The following is a 27,044-nucleotide window of genomic DNA, read 5'->3' on the forward strand; positions in this document are numbered from 1 at the left end:
GGCTGCATTCCTGCAGAGCTCCACACCATGTGCAGCAGCCATTTGGGCCTCTGCACATGACGTGCAAGAGGACTTGCCATGCAGGGTTTCCAGCAAGAGAGCCCCGTGTGGCCAGCAGCAGTGTCCCTCTTCCACACCACAGGTGGCAGCTGCTTGGGCTGCTGCACGGGAGGCAGAAAGGGGTTGATCATGCACAGCTTGCCAGGAATGGAACCCCCTGAAACCACTGCACAAGCCGCATCCCTCCTCTGCGCCACCTGCAGCAACCTTTGTGCTGCTGCACCTGACACGGAGGAGGTTTGCTGGTCGTGCAGCCTTCATTCTGTCATCCTTTGCTGGCTTTTTCTCAGCCTGTCTCACTTTGCAAGATGGTGCTGAGCCCATGAGGAAATACATGAATACTAGACGGATGGTTTCTGCTAGGACTCATCCCACCCCTGGTGCTAGTATCTAGGTCAAGATGACTGAGATTCTCTAATAGCTATAGCACCTTCCACTTTTATGCTGGTTCTTCCCAGAGCTTCCTTCTCTAATCCTCAGGTATGTGGACATGGGAGATCTCACGTTCCAAAGCAGAACAGACTGCTGGGACTGACTTGCCTTTCCCCTTAGCACCACAAGGCATCCGATTTCCTAGGCACTTTCCTAGAGTGCCTTGTGTGAATTGTTACTGCTTGTTTGTTTGGGGTTACTGCTTGGAGCCCTCTTCCTTGATGAAGCCCTAGACTGTAGCTGTTTCCCCTCTGCAGAGTGAAGAGAAGAACAGGCAGCTGCAAGACTGGCTGGAAGATGCCAAGCAGAAACTTCAGCAGACCCTGCAGAAAGCCGAGACCTTACCTGAGATAGAGGCTCAGCTGGCCCAGCGAGTGGCTGCCCTCAACAAGGTACTGTGTGAAGCAGGGCAGGGATGGAGTGTGCTGAGCAAGAAGGCGGAGGAAGTGCATGGCATCTGTGCATGCTAATTTATATGTATGGGTGCAAATTTAGAAATAATTACTGTAATTTAAATAGAAGGGCAATACATCAAGATAAACCTAGTGGGAAAGACTATGTTGAAGTGACCTAGCTGTCTGCTCAGTCTGCTTTCTTGGTACTTACTGGATAACTCCAAGGTTTTATCCTTAAACCAGGCTTGGACTGGACAGACCTTCAAATAGAGGATGTTTTCAGACAGAGAACTATCCTCTGGTGGCCCTCCAAATATAGGACTGGCTTGTGTAAAGTAAGACACAGGATGGTGGTTATCCAGCCTATCTGGAAGGCCAGAAGAAGAAAGCATGCTTTAACTCTTCCTTTCATCCCCTTTTCTAGGCAGAGGAACGCCATGGGAATTTCGAGGAGCGTTTGCGTCAACTTGAGGCACAGTTGGAAGAGAAAAACCAAGAGCTCCAGAGGGTGAGGGCATGATCAGAAATAGGGGTGGGGTTAAATGGGTTCATATGCCAGGGATTATAAGAAATCAGCTCAGTGGTGGCCTACACATGCTCAACAAACAGGTTCAATTCCCAGCATCTCTGGCTAGGGCCGGAAAAGACACGTCCTTGTGTGAAACCCCAGAGAGCCAGTCAGGGTAGACCAGGGATGTAAAACCTCGTTCAGCCCCAGGGCCAAATTATGACAAACTCTCAGAGGACTCATTCCAGTGCTATGTGAGACTGGAAGGCAAATTGAGCAAAACCAAAAATACCAGCCTATTGCAACTTACAGTAGTTACTTCCAGTTATTAACCTGCAGAACAGGCATTTTCATATTTTAGAATAGAGAAAAGTGGCATGCAAAAAAAAACCTTGGAAACCTCCAAATGATGGTTGGCTGGGGAAAGGGAGTGGGGCCCAGGGAAAGCAGTGTGTACTTTTGGGGAACTCTGGAGGGCCATATTAGGATCCCATATGGGGTGATCTTGACTCATGGGCCTCAGGTTTAACTCCACTAGTGTAGAAAGTGCCTGAGCATCAGGCAGCTTTCCATGCTTTTAATTAATCAGAATTTTGTGTGTAGAGTGAATGGAGAAAGGGGGATACTAGTGATGAACAAGAAGAGATGGGGGAGCTGGGAGTAATGAAGAAGCTTCCTGGGGGTGGGTTCGTGAGAAACAAACAGGGAGGGATCTTTTAATGAAGGCTAACAGGTGGGAGAAGGGATCCTCATGTAATCTTCCCAATTTCTGTTCTCTCCCTTGGAAAAAAATGTAGGCACGCCAGAGAGAGAAAATGAACGATGAACACAATAAGCGCCTCTCGGAAACTGTTGACAAACTTCTGTCTGAATCCAACGAGCGGCTCCAGTTGCACCTTAAGGAACGGATGGGGGCCCTGGAGGAGAAGGTGTGTGTATGTGTGAATGTGTGGCGAATGTGGTAGGTGGTGGCAACCACTTGGTTATGGGAAAGGATGCTTTAAAGCAATTCTTGTTCTGCTGCTGTGTGCCTGTCAGTCAGCTTTAATAGGGCCTTGCAGGCGAAAATGATGATTCTATATGAAGTCCCCTGTTGTCCAACCGACGTCTTAGATTAGGAAGTGAAGCAGTCTGATTAGGCTAATAGTAGGACCTGTGCTACTAGTGGCAGCTACCTAAACCCGCTGCTCAGGATCCTGCAACTGTGTCCTTTTGGGCACTCCTTATGTTCCTGAATAAATCAGGAGACCTCTTGGCACCCTTGATCTCATCAAACTCCTCTTTTTCCCTCTCAAGAACACCTTGAGTGAGGAAATTGCCAACATGAAGAAAGTCCAGGATGAGCTACTGGCAAACAAGGTGAGACTGATTATGATTAATATGTGCAAGGAGAAGTTCAATGAATTGCAGAAATGTGTGTGTGGGATAGTCGAAATTTAGAGTGGGCATAGGGCATGGGGAAGGGTTAATTAGGAAAGTTTCTAGAATCATCTGAAAGATACCATGGAGGATGGAACCAGATTACTTTCCAGGACAGATGACCCTTTTTGCAGATGTGCCACAGTCACACACAGTCTGGTGGCCTATCCGCCTCGCTGCTGTAACACTCTCTGTGTGGGGCTGCCCTTGAAGACAGCCCGGAAACTTCAGCTTGTACAAAACAGGGCAGCACAAGTGCTGGCACCAGCAGAAAAGTTTGCCCATTTCACCCCAATATTGTATCATTTGCATTGGTTACCGATTGAACTCTGGGCCCAATTTAAGGTGCTTGTGCTTACACGTAAAGCACTAAATGGCTTGGGAGCAGGATACCTGAAGGACTGCCTGCTCCCATATGTACCTACCCCATCCCTCAGTTTGGGGAAGAGGCCCTTCTGAGAGAGCCGTCCTCCAAGGAGGTAAGGAAGATGGCAGTAGAAGAGGGCCCTTCTCAGTGGTTGCGCCCCATCTATAGGATGGCCTTCCAAGAGCAGTTTGTCTGACACCAGGCAAAAACGATCCTATTCTCCAGACGTTTTAATAATTGATTTTAATAACTGATTTTATATTGTGTAATTTTAATGGCACTGCTTTATATTGTTGTTTCGTTTAATATACTATTTTAATCTATTTGTATCTGACTCCTCAGCGGCATCTTGTGTATTGTGATTGTAATAGGTTTATGTTTTATGAGATGTTGTTTTTATTGGTATTTTTGTAATCTACTTAGAGAGTCCTTGGGACTAATTTAATAGCAGAATATAAGTTGAATAAATACATAAAAATGCTCTGCAGGAGCAACTGCTTGCCGAAATTGAAAGGATGCAAATGGAGATAGATCAATTACGTGGACGTCCAGTCTCCACCTACTCCCGGTAAGAAAGCTCCAGCCATTCAGTAGTGCCCCCAGAATAATTTTCTTTTATTTGAGGAAGAAGAGGTAATTCCCTTCCCATCATAGCACACCCCCTGCCTTCCAGTCAAAACAGACATCACTTGAAATGTGTTTCTAGCAGCGTTTTTGTTACTCCTGCATGGATGCCCATCCCCCAGTGTGGATCATGAAATGTTCCCCTGCTCAGATCCCAACCTGGATCAGGGGTCCTGTGTCTCCTCTAGAGTAAAACCTAAAAAGTGCAACTGGTAGACAGCCATTACATTTAAAGTTAGGTATGTTTTGGCCCTTACTCTTCTAGGGTGCCTCCACCACTTCCCCTGTTGATAAGTCCGTCATGATTCCAAGGAAATCTGTTGCATTCCAAACATGCTGAGTATTTGAAAGCTTCCTCACCGCAGAGTTCTTAAACAAGAAATGGGAGCACTTGTTGGACATGAGGAGGACTGGTGGTAAAGGGGCCCTTCTGTTCTTGCCTCCCCTCTTCCTGATCATCCTTGCTCACCATCTTGTTTTTCCTGCTCCACGGAGGTCTCTACCGGGCAGCGCGTTGGAGCTACGTTATTCACAGGCACCCACGCTGCCCGTGGGGGCCCACGTGGACCATTACAGCAGTGCTGGCGTGGCAAGACGTTCAAAGAAAGGCCGCTGGACCGTCAAGGATGAAGCCACCAAGGTATGGAATTGCTGGGCTGGTCAGAAGGGGATTAAAACTCAGCATCTGGGTCAGTAGAGACTGCTGTACAGGTGCATTCTAGGGCTTGCATCATGCAATTTCAGAGAAGTCTAGAGTAGCCGCCAGAATCAGTAACTCTGCATCTCTTTCTCCTGTTTGTATAATACAGGAATAGGCCTACAGCTCCAATCATCCCTCACAAATAGCTATGCAACCTGGGGCTGATGGGAGTTGTAAACCCAAACATCTGGAAGGTCAAAAGTTGCTTTCTCGTGCTCTACTTGTACAAAACACAGGATATGGCATCATCACGCTCTGCATTCTCCAAGGCAGTCAATGCATGGATGGGGAATTCTGGCTGCAGTGATGCACTGTAATGTGTATTTTATTATTCAAGGCAATGGTGAAAACAGGGAAACTCTTTTGGGCACAGCCATGCATCCTGCTTAATCTCTCCTGGCATATTAGCTTTTTAACTAGCTTTTATTTTAAACATTACACACACAAACACATGCACAGGTTTTCAAAAGTTAAAACATAATAAAAATGGTCAAATGATACATCTTATCCAATATATGAAATAATCAGAACAATAAAAAGTCAGCTTAAAACAGTGGCCAAGCTAAATTCAGCATATTAGCAATCTAAAAATTGGAAATAAGAGCATCTTTTAGAAATGTCTACAGTGTTAAAAGGGAAGGATTCTGACAGAGGCACAAATGGTGAATGAAAATTCCTGGTTTCAAGAAACCCAGGAAGTAATTTTGGGGAGGAGGGCCTGGAACAATTGGTGACAACAAAAGGCAGTGGACTTTGAAAAATCTCAATTGTTTGCTGTGATTGGTGCATTTGGCTGTATATTAATACTATTAATCACTGTTTTGTGCTATTTATTTATTTATTTGGGAAACTTGTATGCCGCCCCATTCGCATAAGCCTCGGGGCGGCTTCCATCAAATAAATAACAATACAAAAAATATAAAAATATAAAAATTGGATACATCCAGGCAATAAATAAAAACCAATAAATAGATTAACAATTAATTAAAATAACGTTTAAATAAAAAGGTCTTGGCCTGGCACCAAAAAACAAATAATGACGGCGCCAGGCAGACCTCTCTGGGGAGCGCATTCCACAAGTGGGGCACCACCGCAGAGAAGGCCCTCCTCCAGGTACTTACCCTCCTAATATCTTTCACTGAGGGTTCCTGGAGAAGGGCCTCTGTCGCCGATCTTAGATGGCGGGGAGGGCAAATATGTATTTATGCAAATAAAGCAAGTATTTATGCTGCCTGGGTGAAAGGGCTTGGAGATGAAGCCCTCCTCTTGGAGGACTCCAAGGAGTCTCAATGGGTGAGGTTCCATATCCCTGACTTAGAAACCAAAATGGCCCAGGCAGGCAGGGAGTTGTACTTCCTTGGCAACTACTTCCTCTTCCAGTTCATGATTCTTGATGCTAAAGGAGACTAGTGTACTAGCAGGATGGGAATGCTGGTATTTATAGTCCAACACATCTGGAGGGCACTAGGTTGAAGAAGTCTGCCTTAAAGGATAGCAAGTTTTCAAATCTAGCCTTTTTCCCAAGTAGGGCCATCAGTTTATTGCTGAAGATCTAGATATGTATTCAAAATCATTTCTGTAGCTGCCATGCTTCCTGCACATTCCATGTATCCTGTTGCTTTTTCCTTCGCAATCCCTAAAAGCTACTTTCAGAACTTTTATCCCTATGGCATAGTGTTAACATTTCATGTAGACCAATGTGGACCTCCCCACTCATTGATGTCAATGAGAATGGCAGGGCTGCAGAGGAGCCGAGAGCTCCACCTCGTAGTATTCCCATTCCTCTACTCAAGATTGCTGGTGTAAGTTGCACTCAATACTCACTGAAATCAGTGGTGCTGATAGACAGACTTCCTTTTTTATCAACTTTTGTGTGAACTTTTTATAACCTGCCTTCCTTCCCTCATGGAACCCAAGGGGGTATCAATGGGATTCCTTCCCAGGAGGGAACCTATCCGAACATTGACCAGAATTACACCTGCTTAGCTTCGGAGAAATTAAAATGAAGCAACCACGAAACGACAATACGGCATTGAAGCCAAAGAAAACCAAAGTACAATTATATGAAAATGATGGAATTTAATATTCTGTTTTGACTTCAGAATTTTGGGCCCACAGTTGATAAGGATGGTGCCTCGGCTGTGAAGCTGCGTGAGAGCACGTGGGTCATCAGGCCAGTGGGAAGTAAAGACGTGATTGGAGGGTTGAAAGGAAATGGTGGAGTTGGGAGCAGTGGCCCGAGTGAGGGGGGCAACAAAGTGTGACTCTCCCCTGTGGGTGGGTTATGGTTTTATCAGGCAACGATGACGGGCACGGAGGCCCACAGGACTGAAAAAGAGAGGGCTGAAACTAGTCAAGGGGACACAAAGCACAGGGTGCAAGAAAAGGAGGAGGTTGTGATGTTAGTGAGCATTCTTCATAATATTCAAGAGCAGGGACAGATTCAAGTCAAAAGTGGGGTGACACCACAGAGGGGGCTGCAAACTCCTTAGACACTGAACCATGGTTGTAGGACGAGGATTGGTGTTCATGGCAGGGTGAATATAAACTAGCCATGGTTCTATCCCTACCTGTTCCTCTCTGCTTTTTGCCCAAAATAATTTTACCTTTCTCTCTCTCTCTTTTCCCACCCCAATTTCCTTTGGACACCCACCTGGTGAGTGTCTTGTCTCTCTTAATGTCACATTGGGGCTGGGGTGATGGGCTCCCCTTGGGATAGAATAACACTAGGGTTCAAAGATGGGGCAGGAGAGAGGCGTGGCCTTGTCTTCTATGGCAGAATCCACTTCGTGTTCCCTGGCTGGGGAGGCCAGGTTGGCCCCCTCTCTGTGTCCTTCCACAAGCAGGCAGAGATGGTTTCAGGCAGGCCAGCTGACCTTTGGCATATCAGCTGCTCTAATGGTGAAAGGCTTTTAATCACTCAATGCTCTTTGTTTCTTTTGTTGTGTGCTTATTGTTTTGTTTTTATGCTATGGCTTTTATAACAATGTTGTTAATCTTGATGTTATTGTTAGTCACCTTGAGTGCTTTTGCTGTTTGGAGAAAAGGTGGGAAGGAAATTGAGTAACAAATAGCAGCATTTGCTGTGAACCTCTCCCTGCCCTCCTGCATGTAGGAGAGGTTTCCCTTTTCCTCTGTGGTTACTACTGCAAGAGTCAAAGGGGCGGTGGAACGTACACTTCCTTTTCTCTTAGTTTTGCTCTCTTTCCTGGCAGGTGTTATCTTCTCAGGAATGGGAGCGAGCCCAACAGGCAGCTGGGGGCCCTTTCGAGGGTGGGTTGGACGGCTCGGATGAAGACGAGCACGACCCCCTGTTCAGCTCGGCCGACCTGCTGTCACCCAGCGGGCAGGCTGATGTGCAGACCTTGGCCATTATGCTACAAGAGCAGCTGGAAGCCATCAACAAAGAGATCAAGTGAGTTGTCCTGGCCAGGCCTAGAGCATCCCCTTTGCAGTGGGCCTGCATTAACATTTTCCCAGGATGCCTCTCTCTATTCCTGTCAGGCTGCCACAGACTTTCTTGGGCCTGCATGATGGTTTCTCCTGAAAACATCCCAAAGTCTTTCCTTAGCCCAATCTGAGGGTATTGTATTGGTCTCCTTGCCAGTGACCCAGTTAAGAAGCCCATGGTTTGGTAGGCACAAACGGGAGCAAATGAGCATGCTGCCTTCAGAGAGTTTCTTACTTCTGCTTTCTGCATATCAGGTATAATTGGTTCACCTGCAAGTTGTGTGCATGCTGTTCACACATGAAGTACTGGGTTGTTTAGGGACTAAACAGCCCAATGATTAACCCATAGTTTGTTGTAAGAGAAACTGCTGGGTTGTTAAGCCTCTAAACAACCCCAGTGCTCCAGGTTCATGCAGCATGCTCACAACTTACCAATAGCCAAGCATAGGTTGTTTACACAATGGGGAAGTGAGAATTGTACCAGAGGTGGTGCCCTCACCCTTGGCAAATCTTGCAGGTGTCTTGGCCCTTTGTGTGTGTGGACCCCTCCCTACAGTGTACAATCATTGTGTTATATTAGGTACTTTATTTTACTTTTAACTTTTTATATTGCTTTCAGTCAGCATTAAATGTAAGTAACTTTTTCCAGATCTAACTTAGGAATTTGAGCTTTGCTTAAAATGCACATTGTTCAGAATAGCCTGGTTTAGCTTGCTAACATAGTGCAAACCATACTATCCTTCAGAGCTTGGTAGAGCTTTGGTTGCTTTCCCAGTTGTGTTTGGTTTTGTATAAATCTTGTGTAACTCAGGGCAGGTATTGAATTTTCTACCTGGTACTTAATTTGGCAGGCAATGCATTGCTAGCCCTCACGACTTCAAATTCATTTAAGAAGCTAAACTGTGAACACAAAATGAAGCCAAGATTTTGATCTTTTCCATTTTGCTGGCAGAGGAATAGGGAGAACAGAGAGTATGGAGAACACATTGCACTGCTTATCTCCCCAAATTATCATGCTTTTTCTTTGCTGCTCTTGCAAGACTGATCCAGGAGGAAAAAGAATCCACAGAACAGCGGGCAGAGGAAATTGAGAGCCGGGTAACCAGCGCCAGCTTGGATGGATCCCTGGGCCGCTACCGCTCGGGCACTTCCATTCCTCCCTCTGTCACCAGCTCCACTCTGGCCAGCCCTTCTCCCCCCAGCAGCGGTCATTCCACACCCCGCCTGGCACCCCACAGCCCTGCTCGTGACGGAGAAAAAATGGTGCGTTATGAACTGGCCAGGATCACAGACAGTGCTGTGGTGCAGAAATTCCTTCTGACTGACAGCATAGCTAGACCCCAAGGGCAGTTCAAAAACACAGGATGCTGTGTCGATCCATGCCTGTGGACGCATGTATACAAGTGCATGCATGTGTGTTTATCTCTGAATTCATATATGTATGTGTATGAATGCATATAGTATTATATACATGTACATCTACGGTTTCAAAATTTTCTAGGAGTTTTTTTCTCTCAACACCAGGGAAGGGCATTACTTCAGAGTCCAAAGGCCTCTTCTGGAAATGTTCAGCTCCATCAGGAGCAGGTTTTTTGAAAAGCTAATGGATTCTAATTGCCCATTCAAAACCATGTCACTCCAAAAAGACTTTGCATTACAACAGGGACAGCTCACTGCTGCTGAGAAAATCCATTTTCCCTTAGCTGCTGTAAGGATAGTAACAAAGGCTTGAGTGATCGGAGGATCATGAACAAGTTGCAGATCTGTAATTATCCCTGGTAATCAAGAAATCCTAGCACCTCCACCCTATAAGCTGTGGCTCCAGTGCAGCCCCGACACCTGGACTTTGTGGGCATGGGACAAGGATACTTGCTACCTGTATAAAATAGAAATGGGCATGGGGAGAATTAAGGAAGAGGATACACCTGAGCACATGGTCAGTCCAGGAATTTGTTTTCGTACCAGAGCTGAGCTTGTCCTTTTTACACCCAAATCAACTACTGGTTTTCCCTTAAGCTTTTTCCAGTTTTACTGGCCCAATTTAAGAAAACCCTCTCATATTTTTGCATAGTTAAATAATAGGGAATCAAAAGCTCTGTCTACTACTATTCTGATAGACGTTCTACCCAGCCCCAATGTAGTCCCACAGCTCTTTGATGGGCAGTGGGTTTCCTCCACAGAAGCACACTTGACCTGAGAGACAGCTAGCATAGTGACCTTCCCTCTCACCATCCAGCAGTGCCTTCTAAGTTTCTTTGTGTACCATTTTGTTCTTTTAGCAAAACCACATCGCCAAGGAAGAGGGACGAGGGTCTGAGGAGAAGGCCCTGGCGCTGTGTGAGCCTCCAACTCCTTCGACCCCCCGCACAATGCGTTTAGAACGCATGACCCAGGCCCTGGCATTGCAGGCTGGAACGCCGGAAGACGGCAGGGAACTGAGGTCCAGGTAGGCTACAAATGAGTATGTCAAACAAGGTGACACTCAGAGGGTCTTGTGGTAGAGTTGGGAAGACCAAAATAGAACCTGAATAATGGTGGTGGTGGGAATCATTTGATTATTGTTTTTAGAAGCTTCTACTATTACCAGTTTATTATTTCAAAACTTCTGGTACACAAAGCAGAATACCTCTGAGTGTACTTTTTCTCTGAAATGGATATATAGATTAAACAACACAGTATCCCTGGAAGTGCACTGAATGCTTCTGTTTAATAAATGGGACCTGCTCATGTGTTTCTTTCAAGAAAAATATGAATTTAAGCAACAAACAGAGGATGCACATCTATAAAGGAGGATCCATGGTACATCCTCCTTTATATCAGAGGCAGGAAGCCTCTGGAATACCAGTTCCTGGGGATAACAAGCAGAGAAGATGCTACCAGCCAGTGTATGAACAGAACGCTGGACTAGATAGTCCATTAGCTTGATCCAGCATGTTCTACCACCCTTCACTGCAGCTTGTTGAGCTGCAGAATTACTGTCATACAGGAGTTGTATCCAAGAGAGAAATTTTGCCTGGTGCATCTTTTCCTATCTATCATATTGGGTATAAAAGCTGCCCCTGTACAAGAGGCAGGAACCACATTGTATTGTGTTAAAAAACAAAAGAGGTTTAAATCATGATGTCTGTCTCATTTGGCAGGTGAAAATGGACGAGATGTGCACATTTTTCAATTCTAGATATTTAGGTTTGATTGCACTAGAATAAGGGTAAACGGACTCCAGGTTATTTGGAATTTACTTCGTTTCTTGCTAGAACACCAAGATCCAGATAGTGGCATGACATACGTACAGTTGCTGGGGGCCATTGCATGCACCTCCTATGTGAGGGTTTCTCACAGGCAACTTGTCTCCACTATGCAGAGAGACCCTGGATCTGATCCAGCACAGCTCTTCTTACGTAGAATTAAGGAACAGGGAGCCTCTGGGTGCCCATGCTCAGCCTAGCATTTATTTCCATTACCAGAACTGAGCTCACAGTTAGTTCCCTCCTACACTTAGCCTTATTGGTTTGAATGAAAGTAATTTACAACCTCAAAGAAACATTTTTGTTCTTGCTATTGTGAAATGATCAGGAGTCATTTACAACAGACCTCCCAGAAGATCCCACTCTATCTTCTGCTCACTCTGTCATTGTAAAATATGTTGACTAAGGGGACATGCTGAAAGCACAAAGAAAGGGTAGCTTTTGAAGAAAGAGCAGGAGAGTTGCCAGAAAAATGCTTAACACCTGGGAGTATGTGGGGTCCTGCTGAACTTGTTTTGGGGCAGTGTACCTGATCAATAGTGGTGAAGTGGGGGGGGGAGGGGGAAGAAAAGCAGGAAAGCCTTACCTTTAGGCCAGGAATCTCTCTCTCTGGAGAGAACCTGGCTATTAAAAAGTCCCTATTCTTATCCTATCTCTACCCTCACCCTGATTTCTCCATTTGGTGCAGTTTGAGTGCAGATGGAACCAACAGCAGCCAGGACTCCTTACACAAATCCACCAAGAAGAAGAGCATCAAGTCCTCCATCGGGCGCCTCTTTGGCAAGAAAGAAAAAGGGAGACTGGGGCAGTTGGGCCGTGAGTCCCCCTTGCTTGGTATGCTTTCCCCACCCAGAGTCGTGGTGCAGTTTCTTCTTCCACCACCGCCACCACCACCATTCTCTACCCTTCTCAATAAAGATGTATGTGCTACACCTTCCTGTAGAACCTGACTCTTCTGTCTCCTAGAAGCTACCACCAGAGCAAGTAGTGAAGAAAAGAATTCCTTCCCCTCCCAACCACACCCTCTCCTCCCAAGAAATCTGTGTCTTTACAACAGTCTTACTAGATTCCTCATCCTCAGGATCTCTGAATGCACTTTTATGGCTGTGAAAGCATTCACTAGCTTTAGGCATATGCCAGGCCATTGTGACCTGCCTAGCTGAGTTCCCATTGTGGGACTGAAAGTTCTATAGATCCCTACCCAACCCGGTTCCCAGCCCATGTCCGGTTCTTCTGCAAATTGTGCAGGGAGGAAGGTTCTTTTATAAGACTTGGAGAGGCTGGAACAGCTAAAAAGAGGTTCATGCTGCATTCGAGCTCTGCAGAAGTCCAGTCCAACTTAAAGAATCGCACCCACCACAACTTCTCTTCTGTGCACAGGCCTATGGGAAGCACAAAAATGGAGGGCTGAATAGGTGGTAGGGGCAGCTGTTGCTGCCATTCATAGAGCAACCCAGCTCTGCCCACTGGCCAAGGGAGGCCACTGATGGGACCCTTGTCCTGATTTGCCTCCAGATCTTGGAGCTGATAATAGTAAAAGTCCCTAGGGGTTCTCTGTGTCGTAGAAGTTGCCCTCAGTAGCCTGCAATCCTTCTGCTTTAGCCAAACTCTCAGAAATATTAACTCTAGGCAGACAGTCTCTCCACACCACTCCCCAGTGATTACAACTGCATCAAGGAGGGTTCAGGGGTGAACTTGTGGCCTTCGCCCCTCTGTTGTGTTGTTGTCTGCATAGCCCCTTGTGCCAAAGAGGTACTTCTGCTGCAGGAGCCTTCTCTACTCAGGTTGGCTCAATGCCTGAGCCTACACAGGTAAAGAAGGCAGCTTCCTGCTGCAGAATTTCCCTGTTTCTTTCCCTGTTTAACTTGCCTGTCTTTCTCTATAGCTGGGACACCTTCAGATGAGATGTCGCCTGCAGACCCCTTGGGCCTTTCTAAGCTGTCGGGACCTGTGGACAAGGACCGCAGAAATAAAAAGAAGTGAGAAGGGGTTATGATATTGCCCAAGGGGTGTGTGTGTGTGTGTGTAGCAGGGGGCTGAATTAACAAAGTGGAAGGCTGGCCACTGGGCAGGACCTGGGTGAGTCACAGCACATGCTCACTCCTGCCAGCCTGAACTTCCTCGCTTGTAAAATGGGAATAATTGTAATGTGTCTCTCAGAAGTGTTGTGCAGATGAAGAGAAAAGGACCACAACAGGGAACTTTTAAAATGGGCTTGCTCATCCTGATGCCCTTCTGGACTACAAGTATCATAATCCCAGCCAGCACAGGAAGGGTTGATTTGGGATGATGGATTCTGTAGTCCAACACCTCTGGAGAGTGCTGGGCTTGATAAGGCTTTTTAAAAATGGTGCCCTTACAGTCTTCTATCTTCTCGATCATCTGTGCAACACTTCATGATTGCTAACAAATATACTGATGGTAACAAGAATGCTTGGAGCCACTGAACACAATTGAATCACTGGGGAAGGGAGGGGATAGGAGTTATAGGATCAGATGAAGGGGAGCCCTTAGAATGTCATCGTTTTCTCCCCCACCTGCCTCTGTTTTTCCAGGCATGAGCTACTAGAAGAAGCTTGTCGCCAAGGCTTGCCTTTTGCTGCCTGGGATGGGCCCACCGTGGTCTCCTGGCTGGAGGTAATTGGGGTGAAAGTAAATTCAGTTTTTTGTGAATGAAGCTGCTATTAAAGAATTTCCAGGGGGCTGCTGCATTAGCCTGTTACTGCAAGAACAATGCAAAGTCTTTTGGCTCTTTAAAGATGTAAGGAATTTGTTACGGCATAACCGTCCAAAAACTTTTGCCACAATATGTTTGTTAATCCTTTGTAAGACTCTGTGTCGAGGTTGCTGAAATGATGGGCTATGAATACAGGATAGACAAAGAAAATGTTGCATTTGGGGAAGAAAATGGTACTTGTCTTGCCCCAGCCGATGTGTTGGGGTGGCACATCAGGTATGGATGAAGGCTGTGTCACACCTTATATCAGTGGCACTAGCTTGGGAGGCAAATCCGGCACTCCTGAGGTCTCAGTCAGGCCTCCATGGTTCCTCAGATGGCCTTGCCTCTTTGCACTACCCCTCTCCCCTAGTTATGATTTCCTGGCTTTTGTGCAATTTAGGCTGCACTTTAGAAGGCTGAAATGCCTCTCCTAAAGCTTAGTTACTGCAGTAAGAATATGAGGCCACATTATGAGGCTTTCTTCCCTCCCCTTTTGTTTTTAGCCCTAACACTTTTGCCTGTAGCTCTGCCCAGCACTTGAGTGCCCATATATCCCTGAGAGCATCTCCAGAATGGAATTTGGCCTTAGGGCTGAGAGAAGTTCAACATCCCTGCTTCATAAGGGTGTAAACCCTGGTTTGCCATAAGCCAGATAACAGCTTGAAGTCAGTGTGTGGGATTTTGGAAAGGGTCACTCTTCTCTCCCTGGACATCTGGGTCTTGATTCCCATCTTTCCACCCCATTCCCTGGCAGATGTTAAAGTCTTTAAAAGATACATACAACTTCAAGTGATTAATTTAGCATCACATGTAGACCTAAATTAGATATCACTTCATTCCCTCAATTCATATTCCATGTTCCTTTCTCACAAGAAAAGGAAAAAAAGAGGGTCTGAGTGAAGCATTTGGAGATATGAAGTCTAATGAACACATTAAGCAAAATCTACAACATTCAGTTTTCTCAGCTATTCTGGTAGGAGTAGAATTAAGCTTAGATGTTTGAACTGATTTTTCAGTTGATATGGGGGAATTCTCTGACCTAGTGGTCTTCAGAGGCATTTGAACTTCACCTCCCAGAATTCTCATCCAGCAGAACCATTGTTTGGGAATTCTGGGTGCCGCAGTCCAAATGTGTTTGGAAGGCATAAGGTTGGGGAAACATTCCATGATAATCACATCTCATAATGATTGAAGAATTCCTGGAATATGTAGTTGCAGGCAACTTAAAAGTGTCCATTTGATCCCAACCACTGACAAAAGAAACTCAGGATCAGGAGCCAAATCCAGTTCTCCTGGGGTCCCAAGTCCAGCCTTCCAGCATGTACCAGTATGTCTCTTTTCCTGAGCTACTGATTGTTTGGTGGTTTCCCAATTCTGTGCAGTTTTTCTGAAACATCCTGAATGATTGAAATGCCACTTTTAAAACTTGGTTGTTGGCAGTAAGAATTTAAAGATGAATAATTATGCCTGTATATTTGGTGTTTGGGCCCCAACCCCTTTGCCCCAGCCACCACTGGAAAAGTGGTCCTGGGAACATTTCTGAAAGGGAATTTGTCCCTCAGGCTGAACAAGATTCAGCATCCCTAGTGTAGGGGGCCCTTTTCCATTGGAGCGGCCCAAGCACAATGTCTGCTTAACCTCCGGCTTTCTTTCCCTCTCTCTCGCCAGCTGTGGGTCGGCATGCCAGCCTGGTATGTGGCTGCCTGCCGGGCCAACGTGAAGAGTGGTGCCATTATGGCTAACCTGTCAGACACAGAAATCCAACGAGAAATTGGTATCAGCAATCCCCTGCACCGGTTGAAGCTCCGCCTCGCCATTCAAGAGATGGTGTCGCTTACCAGCCCCTCTGCTCCTGCTACATCCCGTACAGTAAGCGAGGACTGCTTCTTACATTGCCCCCTAATGGAGGAGGTGCTGAGTTCACCCATTCGTATCCCTGAAAGGCTTCACCCCCTTTTTAATACTAATAGCCATCTCTTCCTCCATCCCCACCCCTGCTGCTCTTCTCACTAGTCTACCGGAAATGTGTGGATGACGCATGAAGAGATGGAATCTCTCACAGCCACAACAAAGCCAGTAAGTTGTGCTGCCATGTGCACTGTCCTTATTCCTGTTGGGGTTATTTCTGGGATTGTAACGATGCAGTTTAAGTGATGCCTTTTGCTACTTGAGTTATGCAAATCTATGGAACATTGGTATCTCGAAGATATTGACAGTAGTGTAAGTAGTTGAGGGCTTAATCCCATGCATTTTTAAACAGGAAAAGCATGTATTTTTTCCTGTCTAAATATGTATAGAATTGCACCTTTAATCTCTCAGAGAGTCTCTGACAACTGTTCTTAGCTCCCACTTTTCCTCCTTCAGGCTAGTGGCCTTTGGGATCCCCCTAAATTGCTGCTTATTCTTCAGAAGTGAGTCAGCCTGAGGCCTGGTCTCCAGGCACAGCAAAAGGAGGCAGTGTAGTGGGTGACTTCACTTTACATGATGGTGTTTTTAAGTGGCCCTCTTATTTATTTATTTGTTTATTAATAAATAAATAAATAAATAAAGCAGGCAACCTGCATGTCAAAGATTAACTACCTCAAGGGAAAAGGTTTTATCTCAGTTCCCTCCCTGATGTGTTAGGTTTCTACTGACATTTCCAAAACTGGGAGCCACCCATTGTCTGAAGTGGTACAATCCATTTTATTACTACAAGGTTCCTACACCAGGGCTGATGTAAGATCAAGTGTAAATAAATCCCTTGCAGTGATAGGACTCTTCTTTTTTACTCTGAGCTATCAGTGATGGTGGCATGTGTGTCTGTGAACTGACTGTGTCTAATCCTGCCTAACAATTCCTTTCTGCTTCCCTTACTGCTTTCCCTTTAACCTCTATCCAGGAGACAAAGGAAATCAGCTGGGAGCAGGTATGGGAGGGATTTGCCTGTTGGCCCTCTCTTTACTTGCATGCCTTTGCATATATTATTTTATTTATATATGCCCCCTGTAACAAAAAGCTTTCGAGGTGTCTCATACAGTAAAACAGGTTAAAAAAAACAAGGTGAGTGTGTGTGAAGAGATGTTGTTGTTGTTGTTGTTGTTTTGCTGTTTCAGAGGGTAGGGCAGCCACTAGGAGCAGCTGCAAATATCCTGAGTGCTCATTGTTTCCAGTTGTGTGGATTCTCCATTTTTAGCCCATCACAGAATCAACAGTTCCACTGAAGTCATTGGGCATTTTCCCTTAGCTCAAGGGGCTTCCTACTGCAGAGCATGTTTGAGGATGCTCTGTGTGATGTTTTGTTTGAACAGAATTATTAGCACAGCTGCATTTGATATGCGAAACCATTCATTAGTACCAGTGGTGTTTTGGGACAAAGAAAGCAAGCTAGGATGGCCAGGATCCCTTCTGCATCCTTTTCTTTCTTTTGTCCCTTCCACTGCATTGTGAGTGTCTGTCTGTTCTTTCTGCCTTCTGGGTGGCCATCTGTGATTGGATGGGGTGGGATGTTCCGTGAGAGCAGCTTGGCACATTATTACTAGAAGAAAAATGCATGTACAATGGGTGTGTTTGCTCTGCTTCTGGGGATGGAGGAAAGGGTGAAGGGGAAAATTGCTCATCTCCCTTATGATGCACAAGTTCCCAATGCACAGAGAACTCAGGCAACCACGGGTGACATGTTGAAAACAAATCCTGTGGAGGGCATGGCTGTTTGCAAAATGTTTTTATGAAATCTTTCTGGAGTCATCTTTCTTGCACCCAGCCCAGGTTCTGTTCTCTTCTTCTCCTTCTTCCTCATGGCCCAAGTCATATCACTTCATTGGTCTGAGCAAAGGCGGGGAAACATACCATGCCAAAAAATGGCCAGAGGGGAGGCAATGCTCTCAATGTCAGTGACTCTGTTGCCCCAAAGGTTCCTGGTGTGAGATGGGCTTCTTATGGTGAAAGATCTTTCAGGGAGTGCAAAGTGCTTGGTGGGTTGCCAACATCAGCAGTGGAAGTGAAGAGAAGCACAAATGTAAACTATCCAACCATCTGCTTTTTCCGTTGTGCTGTGACACCCAGTAACTCTGTAACTTTGAGTGTACAAGGAGTTAGAAGGTGAAAAGTCATCAGTATTAAGATATGAATCTGAAGAACAAGTGGGTGGAATTTTGAGAGTGGTGGACTTTATGAAGTTCTTTGCGAACTTTTGGAGGGGGGTTTGCTTTGATTCCATTTGCATTCAGATGGAAAAATGAATGCCTAGGGCATGCTCTGAGGGGACAAGGTGTTGCCATCCAGCTAAAGGCAGGGCCAAATTATTGGATGGAATAACTCCTGCAGAATTGCAATGCAGCGAAGGGCCACAACGATGGTGGCTGGTTTGCAGGGGAGAGACTGAGGGAACTGGGTCTTTTCAGCTTGGAGAAGAGGAGACTCAGAGGGGACTTGTTAGTGACATACAGGTATGTGAGGGGTGTCATGCAGAGGTGGGTCGTGACCTTTTTCCGCCTGCACTGGAGGGCAGGACGCATTCCAGTGGAGCAAAGCTCTAGGAACCAAGGTTCAATCTGGATGCCAGGAAGTACTTCCTGACAGTTAGGACCCCGAGGGTGTGGAATGGGCTTCCACAGGAGGTGGTTGAAGCCCCATTGGTGAGGGTGTTCAAGGATAGGCTAGACATGCACGTGGTGGGCATGTCATGAATGGAGCCAGCTGGAGCTGGGGGGCAGACTAGATGGCCTGGGAGACCCCTTCTCATTCACTCTGTTTCTATGTTTCTATGAATCCTATTGGTGTGGTACCTTGAGTTCCATGAAAGAAAGCTGGAGTATCAATGAAATAACAAAAATAATTTAGGAGTACAAAATAATGTAAGAACACAGGAAGGGATGTACTTAGAGTATAAAAGCTAGTGAAACTCCAGCATTTCAGGCAAGAGTCTTTTCCTGCCTGTCTGGGGATTGCATGCTGCAGGTCCTGGGTTCAAAAGTGCATGCTCCGTCACTGAGTTTTTCCAAGTGCTAGACTGAATCACACTATCGGTCCATTTAGTTCAGTTTTGTTCAATTCCAGCACTACCTGAGATCACAGGAACTGAACCTGTGACCTTCTGCATGCAAAGCACAAGCCTGCTGCTGAGCTACAGTCCCATTTTCATATGTCTTTGTATTCTGCAAAACTAAAACGTTCAGGGAGCCTCTCTTTGATGGTGGAGGCCTGTGTGTTGTATTATTTATTTAATGTATTATGCATTTATAGCCTGCCCTTCACCTTACAGTCCCACAGTGGGCCACATACTTGTCAATACAGCAATATCAAACATCATAAAACCACCATCAAAAGTTCAATTTGCAGGTGTGTCTTGATTTGCCAGCAAAATGCATAGAGTAAATGTGCCAGAGGGAAGGAATTCTACAACTTTAGGGCTACTACAGATAAGGCCCTATCATGTACCATTGTGTAGCAAACCTCCCAAGGCAGCAATAGGGTAATAGGATATGCTGTGATGAGCTTAGCCACCAGGCTGGTCTATAGAGGAGGACGTATCTTTCCAGATGTTTGAGACCTAAGGTGGTGAAAGGGCTTTCTGTGCTGACAGTAACACCCTGAGTTGGATTTGGAAGCAAATTTGCAACCAGTATAGATCCTTTAGGCCTGGGCTCATACAAGAGCTAGTGCTACTACTTGTCAGCACCTGAGCTGCTGTGCTCTGCATTAGTTACAGCTTCTGAACCAGTAGTAAGAGACAGTAAGTGGGCAGCAAAATAATATTATTACTATTCAAGAAGATAAATATGCTAACTTGGAACCTGAAGGAGAAAATGGCTGCACTAAGTATCTACTCCTGGGGAGGTTTCCTCTCAGTTGGAATGCCACCACAGAAAGGGCCTGGGATTGTGACTGCATAGAAGGCCTTAGAAGGTGGGTAACCAGAAAAAGACCCCAGGAGGACTAGGCAGGGGAGAAGTTAGGGACTCTGAATATGTCCTCCTTCCAAACAAATATAAAGCCCGTCTTTCCCATTTTATCCTTGCAACACGTTTTTGGGGTTAGTAGGGATAGGAGATGGCAGGTTTTGTGACTGAATGAGGATCTGGAGCCCATGTTCATTTGTTCAAAACCTTAAGTTAATTGCTGCAATGGACACAAGGCAGAATGTTGGAATGCACATTCAGGTAGTCTGCATTGAGTAACTAATGTCCAGAAATGATTTGGCCAGGTAAATGGAAAGGAATCCTCTGGCTATGTGTATGCAGGTGTGCATGTGCCTTTCTTTTCCTCACAGTATCTTTCCTTCCCTACTTTGAACAGATCCTGGCGTACGGCGACATGAACCATGAGTGGGTGGGCAATGACTGGCTGCCCAGTTTGGGCTTGCCTCAGTACCGCAGCTATTTCATGGAGTCACTAGTCGACGCCCGGATGCTGGACCACCTCAACAAAAAGGAATTACGGGGTCAGCTCAAAATGGTTGACAGCTTCCACAGGTGAGAAGGACCAAGTGCTAGAGCCTTCAGTGCATCTGGCATAGATCTGCAGCACACCAATGTAACTTTAAGGGCATAATCCTGCCTTATGTACATGCCAAAGAACTATGGCCTTAGCTGTGTGTAAAGGACAGCTGTTACGATTCCACTCTCAGAAGGATATTGTCGGAACTGTAGTTTCATGAGGGTGTGTAGAGTAGCCTTGAGGAATGTGTGTCCTGAAATTAATTTGTTCCCTTTGGCCTTAACACTGGACAGCCAGAAACCTTCAAGGGACTTTTCTGAGGCTTTGGGAAGGGCAAGATTTGAACCAAGAATTCATCCGTTCTTCACTCTCCTAGCCCAGGTATCATGTGGCATGCTCAGACAGCTTCCAGATCCCCTGTAGGACACACTCCCAGGGCACAGTTAGTAGATTCTGTATGTGATTTCCACTATCTGACATATGAAAAAGTGTGATAAGTCTGGCCTGTGGTATTTGAGGGCTCTATTACTCATTCTACTGAATGGGGCTCTGAACTTCTGCCCTACGCTCCGTGTTAAGCACCCCAAATGGTGCTAGCTATGGGAGCTGCCATTTTAATTTCTCCACAGTGCCACAGAGCAGCTTGATGCCAGGGGCCTTCTGGGAAATGTAAATGGCAGCTCCCATACCAAGTTGTCCAGTGCTGATCTGAGTGCTGCTGCTACCTCCATGCAAACCCACTGTGGCCACCCAGTGTAGGAGGGAGTCCACTAAAGGGCACTTTGCCAAGATCCCTTGGTAGCTGCAGCAGGTCTTGTCTTGGGTAGGGATGTATAAGATGTTTGTTTCTGCTTGCAAAATGCTTGAGCAATGCTTGCTCCGCTCACAACCTCAAACACAAATATGTGGGCATTTTTGTTTGTTTGTTTCTGAACTTGTAAACCTGTCTGAAAAATACGCATTTTCATGCTTTGCTAAATGGGGTAAAGTGCACATTTTAAGATGCATTTTTCAAAATGAAAATATACATTTTTTCTGTTTGAGGGTAAAAAGAAGCTTTATATTTGAGTATGTGAACCACATGAACCGAGCTTTAAAGGGTCATTTGGAGAACTTCAATGAACTCAAGCATCGTATGTTTATCCATACCTAGTTCTTAGCTTCTATGCTACAATATTTCTTAGGTATCACTTCTGCTTGAACCTCCCTCAGGGTGAGCCTTCATTATGGGATTATGTGCCTGAAGCGTCTTAACTATGACCGGAAGGAACTGGAGAGAAGACGGGAAGAGAGCCAGAACCAAATCAAAGGTAGATGCGGAACAGGAAGCAAGCCCAAGGGCAGCATCCATGAAGCCAGGAATTGGGATGGCATTGGCACAACAAGGTGGATCAAGGGGACTGTACTTGGCACTAAGTCTGGCTCTGCTTCTCTACCCACACCTCCCGTTCCCTCTCTAGATGTGATGGTCTGGTCAAATGAGCGCGTGATGTGCTGGGTGCAAATGATTGGACTGAAGGAATTTGCCAACAACTTGGTGGAGAGTGGGGTGCATGGAGCTCTTCTTGCCCTGGATGACACCTTTGACTGCAATGATTTGGCCCTGCTGCTGCAGATCCCTACCCAGAACACACAGGTCAGGAGCAGGCATTGGGAAGGCTGGGCAAAGGAAAGTGAAGAAGCCAGGACAAAATGAAAGGCATCCCTGAAAAGGGTGGGTGGGAAGCCCGGAGCATTGGCCATTCCTGGGAGTGGGTCTTCTTTTATGTGCCAATGTCTATAGTGTGACCATCAGCTTAGAAGAAGACACATATATGCACACACAGACCAGGCCTCCCTTTTTTACTCTATTAGTTATTCATATCCTGCCTTTCAGAATAAAATCCTTCCAAGGACAGCTTACAAATAGAAGAATGATGCATCAATAAAGACCATTCTAAAGCAATAGTAAACATGAAAATTCGTAACTATCCAATCCACGGGGCAGTTGGTGGTGTGATGGTCCTGTAGGGGGCAGGGGAGAGGACAGTCCAGTGGGAGCAAGGAAATGGTTTTTGCCTGCCTGCATCTCTCTTCTCAGATCCTTCTCATAAGGCTCTTCATGCTATTTGAGAGTTATCAGCACTGTGAGTTCCATAGCCATGCTTCATATTGCTCTGACAGCAGGATACCCAGATGTCTATTTTCCTTCCTTGACTGACACACTGGGAAAAAGGAAGGTGGAGACGCAGGGAAAGGGAGCACGAATAAACTTGCTCTATTTCTATTTAGGCTCGGCAGATTTTGGAAAAAGAATTTGGGAACCTCATCACCATGGGAACAGACCGACGGCTGGATGAGGTGAGATGCTTCTCTTCCTAGATTTTCCAGCTTCGCAAGATATTCTGACTTGAAGCATGTCCATCCACCCTCTTTGTGTCCTCCCTTCCCCCACCAGGACAGTGCCAAGACCTTCAGTCGTTCCCCATCTTGGCGGAAGATGTTTCGGGAGAAGGATCTCCGTGGCGTCAGCCCTGACTCAGCCGAGATGCTGCCAGCCAATTTCCGCACAGCCTCTGTGGCCTCCATTACCTCACCCGGGGTGCAGCTTCGTAAGATGCAGCCAGAGGGTATGTGAGTTATTTCTGTTGGGAAATCCTCTCCTGTACTTGTTAGTGGAGCTACATTTTGATCCAGGGTGTGGGGTTGGATGGGGGATGCGGGTTTTGTGTTATTAACATTTCCATGCAATCCTTTGATGTAAATATTGGGCAGTATCCAGCAGTTAACTATCTCTAATGTAAACAATATTGTGCAATCAACGATCTCTACACAAGGCCAACAGTGCTTGCTAATGTAGCCTGAAGTGCCTGATCCTGCCTAATCTTGGAAGCTAAGCAGGGTCAGGCCTGGGCAGAAGTGGGATGGGTGACTTGAGTGTATGATTCTATGATTATTGCTGTCAACTGCCTAGAGAGCTTTGGCTATGGGCAGTATAAAGAATGTAATAATAATGATGATGATGATGATGATGTAATTAGTTTTCTGGGGAAATCTGTCATACCAATAAGTAATTGTGGTGGTGTTTTTATGTGCCATCAAGTTGCCTCTGACTTAGGTGACCCTATGAATAAATGCCCTCCAAAATGTCTTGTCCTTGACAGCCCTGCTTTGTTCTTGAAGATTCAAGATGCTAGGGAAAGTCAAAGGCATCCTTTATAAAATTGATTTATCTCATGTTTGGTCTTCCTCTTCTTCATCTGCCTTTGACTTTCCCTAGCATGATGGACTTCTCCAGTGAGTCTTCCCTTTTCATGATATGTCCAAAGTATGGCAGCCTCAGCTTCATCCATTTGCTTCTAGAGAAAATGGCTTGATTTGATCTATGACACATTTCTTCATCTTTCTGTCAGTCCAGGGTATTTGCAAAGCTCTCCTCCAGCACTGTGTTTTGAACGTATCAATTTTCTTCCTATCAGTTTCCTTCACTGACCTGCTTTTTCACCTGTACATAGTAACTAGGAATACAAAAGTGTGGATGATCTTGATCTTGGTTTTGGTCTTCAATGAAACATCTTTCATTTCATCTTTCAAACTTTATTATCTTTGACACTAACATAACATTATGTTAGCAGTAGGGCACTATTGGGTGCAATCCATTGTCCATGCACCTTACATAGTTCCAATAAAACAAAATGTATTATGCACACATGCATGTTATTCCCTGCTCTTCACTTTTAGGTTGGGAAAAGAGGAGAGTGCTTCTGAGCATGTGCAAGTGTTTTTGTTCCACAAGAGCTTCCAATACGCTTGTACTCTGGTCACATGTAGTTTGGGCTATGGATATATTGACTGTTTCCCTGGCACCTTTGCTCAGGAATCCATTTTTATTTCAGAAGACTCTGCTTGAAATAGCTGTGAAGAACAAGGCTAAGATTCTGGAATTCTGCATAATTTAGGAGTCAGACAGTACAGGCAACACTGTCCTGATTTAATTAAAGGGAATATTTCTCTGTGACTAGAGGGCACAGACAAATGTCTGTCTAATTGGCATGCTACCACCCACCTAGCTAACCCATCAGGAAAGCTTTAGATTGGTCAATTACATGCCCTCATTGGAAAACATCCAGTCCTAAGCTGTCCTAGCCTACCTCCCAGGTCCGCAACAAGAAGAAGCAAAGACCTGCCCCCCATGCTGGCTGTGCTTTCTGTTCAGTAATCAGTACCAATTTTTTGGCCCCTTTGTTCCACCCTCTGAGCAATCAGTCAAACCTTTTCTACACTTCCTGTGAAGCCCTTTAGCTGCCTCGGAGTTGGAGCAGTAACATTCATTCTTCTGCTGGGGCATTCCTCACACCTCTGCAGCTTAGCTCTGAGAATGAATCCTGTGTGTTATGTCTTCCATTATTGCACCTCACAACTCTTTACTAGCTCTGTTCTACTCTGGCACCACAGAATAAGACAGGTGGATCTGGGAGGAGAAAATCTGTGGGTGGTCAAGACTGTTCCCTGGGCTGACACATCTGGGTATTAACAGTTCAGGCTGCCCATTTGGCTTGTTAGAGTGTTATCACTGAACGTTCTCAAGGCTGAGGCCTATAATGTATGATTTATTTCCCTTTTTTTTGTCATCTTCCTCTTCCCCCCATCCCACTCTCCTGGTTCTTCTCCCAGGGAACTCATTAGGTAGCCAACGGACAGACAGTATGTCAGTGCGAACGTACTCCTGTTAATGCCAAGACAATGGAGGTCAGTATTTTCAAATGCTTTGCCACTGACTGAACACGAACAGGGCATTGGGCACTGTGCAGAACAACAAACAAACAAACAAACAGTGAGCCACCCAGAAGTGGTGTACCCTGTCCTCAGATGACTTCCTCTCCTCAGCTCTTCAGCATGATGTAGTGGACAGAAGGTTACCCTCTGTAAGGATCAAACTGAATATAAATCAGAACATAGGGGGTCCCTGATCCTATATTTCCCTTGTGATGCTAATGCAAGTCACTGGTGAGGGAAAGGAGCCCTTGCAAGGGAGAAGAGAGTGCCACCCATTGTCCCTTGTAAATCCACACACCCTCCACTAATATTTGTAAAGTTGCTTTTCTCTTCCTAGCTGACCTCTGAAACAGGAAGTAATCCTGGGGAGAAGTGGCACCCTGGGGGTTGATGGTAAGTGGGAGGAGCAGCATCTTTAAGGAGAAATTGGCAGGTACACAAGGGGTTAACAGCCTCACCCATGTAACTGCACCCCCTCCCCCCCAACTTCAGTTCTCCATTATCTCAACAAACATGTTGGAATCATATATTTGCCAGATAACCTCTAATTTGGCCTTAAAATAGTTAGATTAGGGGATGCTAGAGAGGAGAAATGAGACTATATGGATGGGCTGGCTGTAAAATGCAGCACATGTAAGCAAAAGTAGTGGGGCTTGGTTGAAAACTGGGGATTGGAAGTGGTTGAGAGACAGAGACAGAGGTTCTCAGCGTGACAGAAAGCATTGAAGATGTCAGTGAGAGGCTGGAACAAGGGGAGTTGGAGGCAGACATATTTGCAAGAAGGGGAGAAAGAGCAAGAAAATAAATACAGAAGGAGATAGAATTATGGGAGAGAGGTGGAGAGGAAACTGGGGAAAAAATGCTTGGAAAGACACAAGCATTTTTCCAAGTGAGGAGGAGGTTCCTTTTCATCTTTTGTGTAGGAGAAAACAACTTGTGATGTATCCCTGGGACAGCGTTCCCCAGCCAGATGTCTTCACCCCCACCTTTAGCTATGCTGGCTGAGAATTATCGAAGTTGTAGTCTGTTACATCTGGAAGGCACCCGGCTGGGGAAGGCTGCCTCAGAAGCTTGGCACTGAGTGCCATTGTTCATGTGTGGAGAGGAGTAAATTGCATTTTGCCCACTTCCCAAATGCCCCCAAAGGGCAAAAATATAATTACACTAAAATGCTTAGCAACAACCATCAGGGTTGGAGATGGGGCCCTTCATAGCTTCTAGCCGGTATGAACGACAAACAAATATATAATGTCAGATAGTAAAAGTTACAACATAAATTATAAACAATACAATTTTTTTATGACTTATGTAGGGGGACGGAATGCAGGTTTTTCTTAGCAAATAATCTACTTACTTAGCATGGGGCAAACAAACAAAACTCTGGTCAAACTGCTCTCCTTTCTAAAGCATCTTTTACACTTTGCAGTGGCATGAAATGGCAGACTTTCCTAGCATGTACCAAGCAAGCAAAGCAAAGCCAAAAAAAGAAAGGCCTACGCTGGATAAATTAAATGTATTTTTTTCTAATTTTCCAGTCCTGCTGGCAAGAAAATGAATCAGGGGAATATCATGCTTGAGAGAGTCAGTATGGTGTAGTGATTTGTATGCAGACCACAGAGATCTGGGTTCAAGGCCCTTCCAGTCATGAAGCACCCAGGGTGACCTTGGGCCAAGGAAGCTCTCATGCTCTCTCTCAATCAACTCCCCCTCATAGTATTATTTTAAGAATAAAATTGGGCATGAATCAGTGTATGATGTTGTGAGCTTTTTGGAGGAAGCATTGGATAATAACTAATTGAATTAATAAATGCCCACCCATTTAGGATCTTGGCAGTCTCTAACATCTTTTTTGTATGCACACAGACAAATTGGATTGCTTTGCATGGTCAAAGAATCCACCATGGCCACAGGATCTTATTTTAATCCCCCACACATGCCAGGGGGATTGGGCAC

General features: G+C 45.6%; 1 protein-coding gene across 1 annotated transcript in view; it reads left to right on the forward strand.

Annotated features, from left to right (window-relative positions):
• Nucleotides 1-27,044, forward strand: part of PPFIA3 (PTPRF interacting protein alpha 3) — a 49,274-nt gene that overhangs the window by 21,507 nt on the left and 723 nt on the right. Inside the window, exons 8-27 of the mRNA XM_044444731.1 lie at nt 750-884; nt 1,312-1,395; nt 2,193-2,324; nt 2,692-2,754; nt 3,670-3,749; nt 4,301-4,445; nt 7,721-7,920; nt 8,996-9,218; nt 10,235-10,401; nt 11,889-12,016; nt 13,086-13,179; nt 13,756-13,837; nt 15,588-15,788; nt 15,933-15,995; nt 20,196-20,371; nt 21,549-21,646; nt 21,797-21,972; nt 22,608-22,676; nt 22,774-22,945; nt 24,990-25,064. Of these exons, the coding sequence (XP_044300666.1) occupies nt 750-884; nt 1,312-1,395; nt 2,193-2,324; nt 2,692-2,754; nt 3,670-3,749; nt 4,301-4,445; nt 7,721-7,920; nt 8,996-9,218; nt 10,235-10,401; nt 11,889-12,016; nt 13,086-13,179; nt 13,756-13,837; nt 15,588-15,788; nt 15,933-15,995; nt 20,196-20,371; nt 21,549-21,646; nt 21,797-21,972; nt 22,608-22,676; nt 22,774-22,945; nt 24,990-25,048 (2,547 nt within the window). The 3' untranslated portion in view covers nt 25,049-25,064. The remainder of the gene's footprint in view (nt 1-749; nt 885-1,311; nt 1,396-2,192; nt 2,325-2,691; nt 2,755-3,669; nt 3,750-4,300; nt 4,446-7,720; nt 7,921-8,995; nt 9,219-10,234; nt 10,402-11,888; nt 12,017-13,085; nt 13,180-13,755; nt 13,838-15,587; nt 15,789-15,932; nt 15,996-20,195; nt 20,372-21,548; nt 21,647-21,796; nt 21,973-22,607; nt 22,677-22,773; nt 22,946-24,989; nt 25,065-27,044) is intronic.

The sequence above is a fragment of the Varanus komodoensis genome, unplaced genomic scaffold (assembly GCF_004798865.1).
Source record: "Varanus komodoensis strain SLA01 unplaced genomic scaffold, ASM479886v1 scaffold45, whole genome shotgun sequence".
Taxonomy (NCBI): domain Eukaryota; kingdom Metazoa; phylum Chordata; class Lepidosauria; order Squamata; family Varanidae; genus Varanus; species Varanus komodoensis.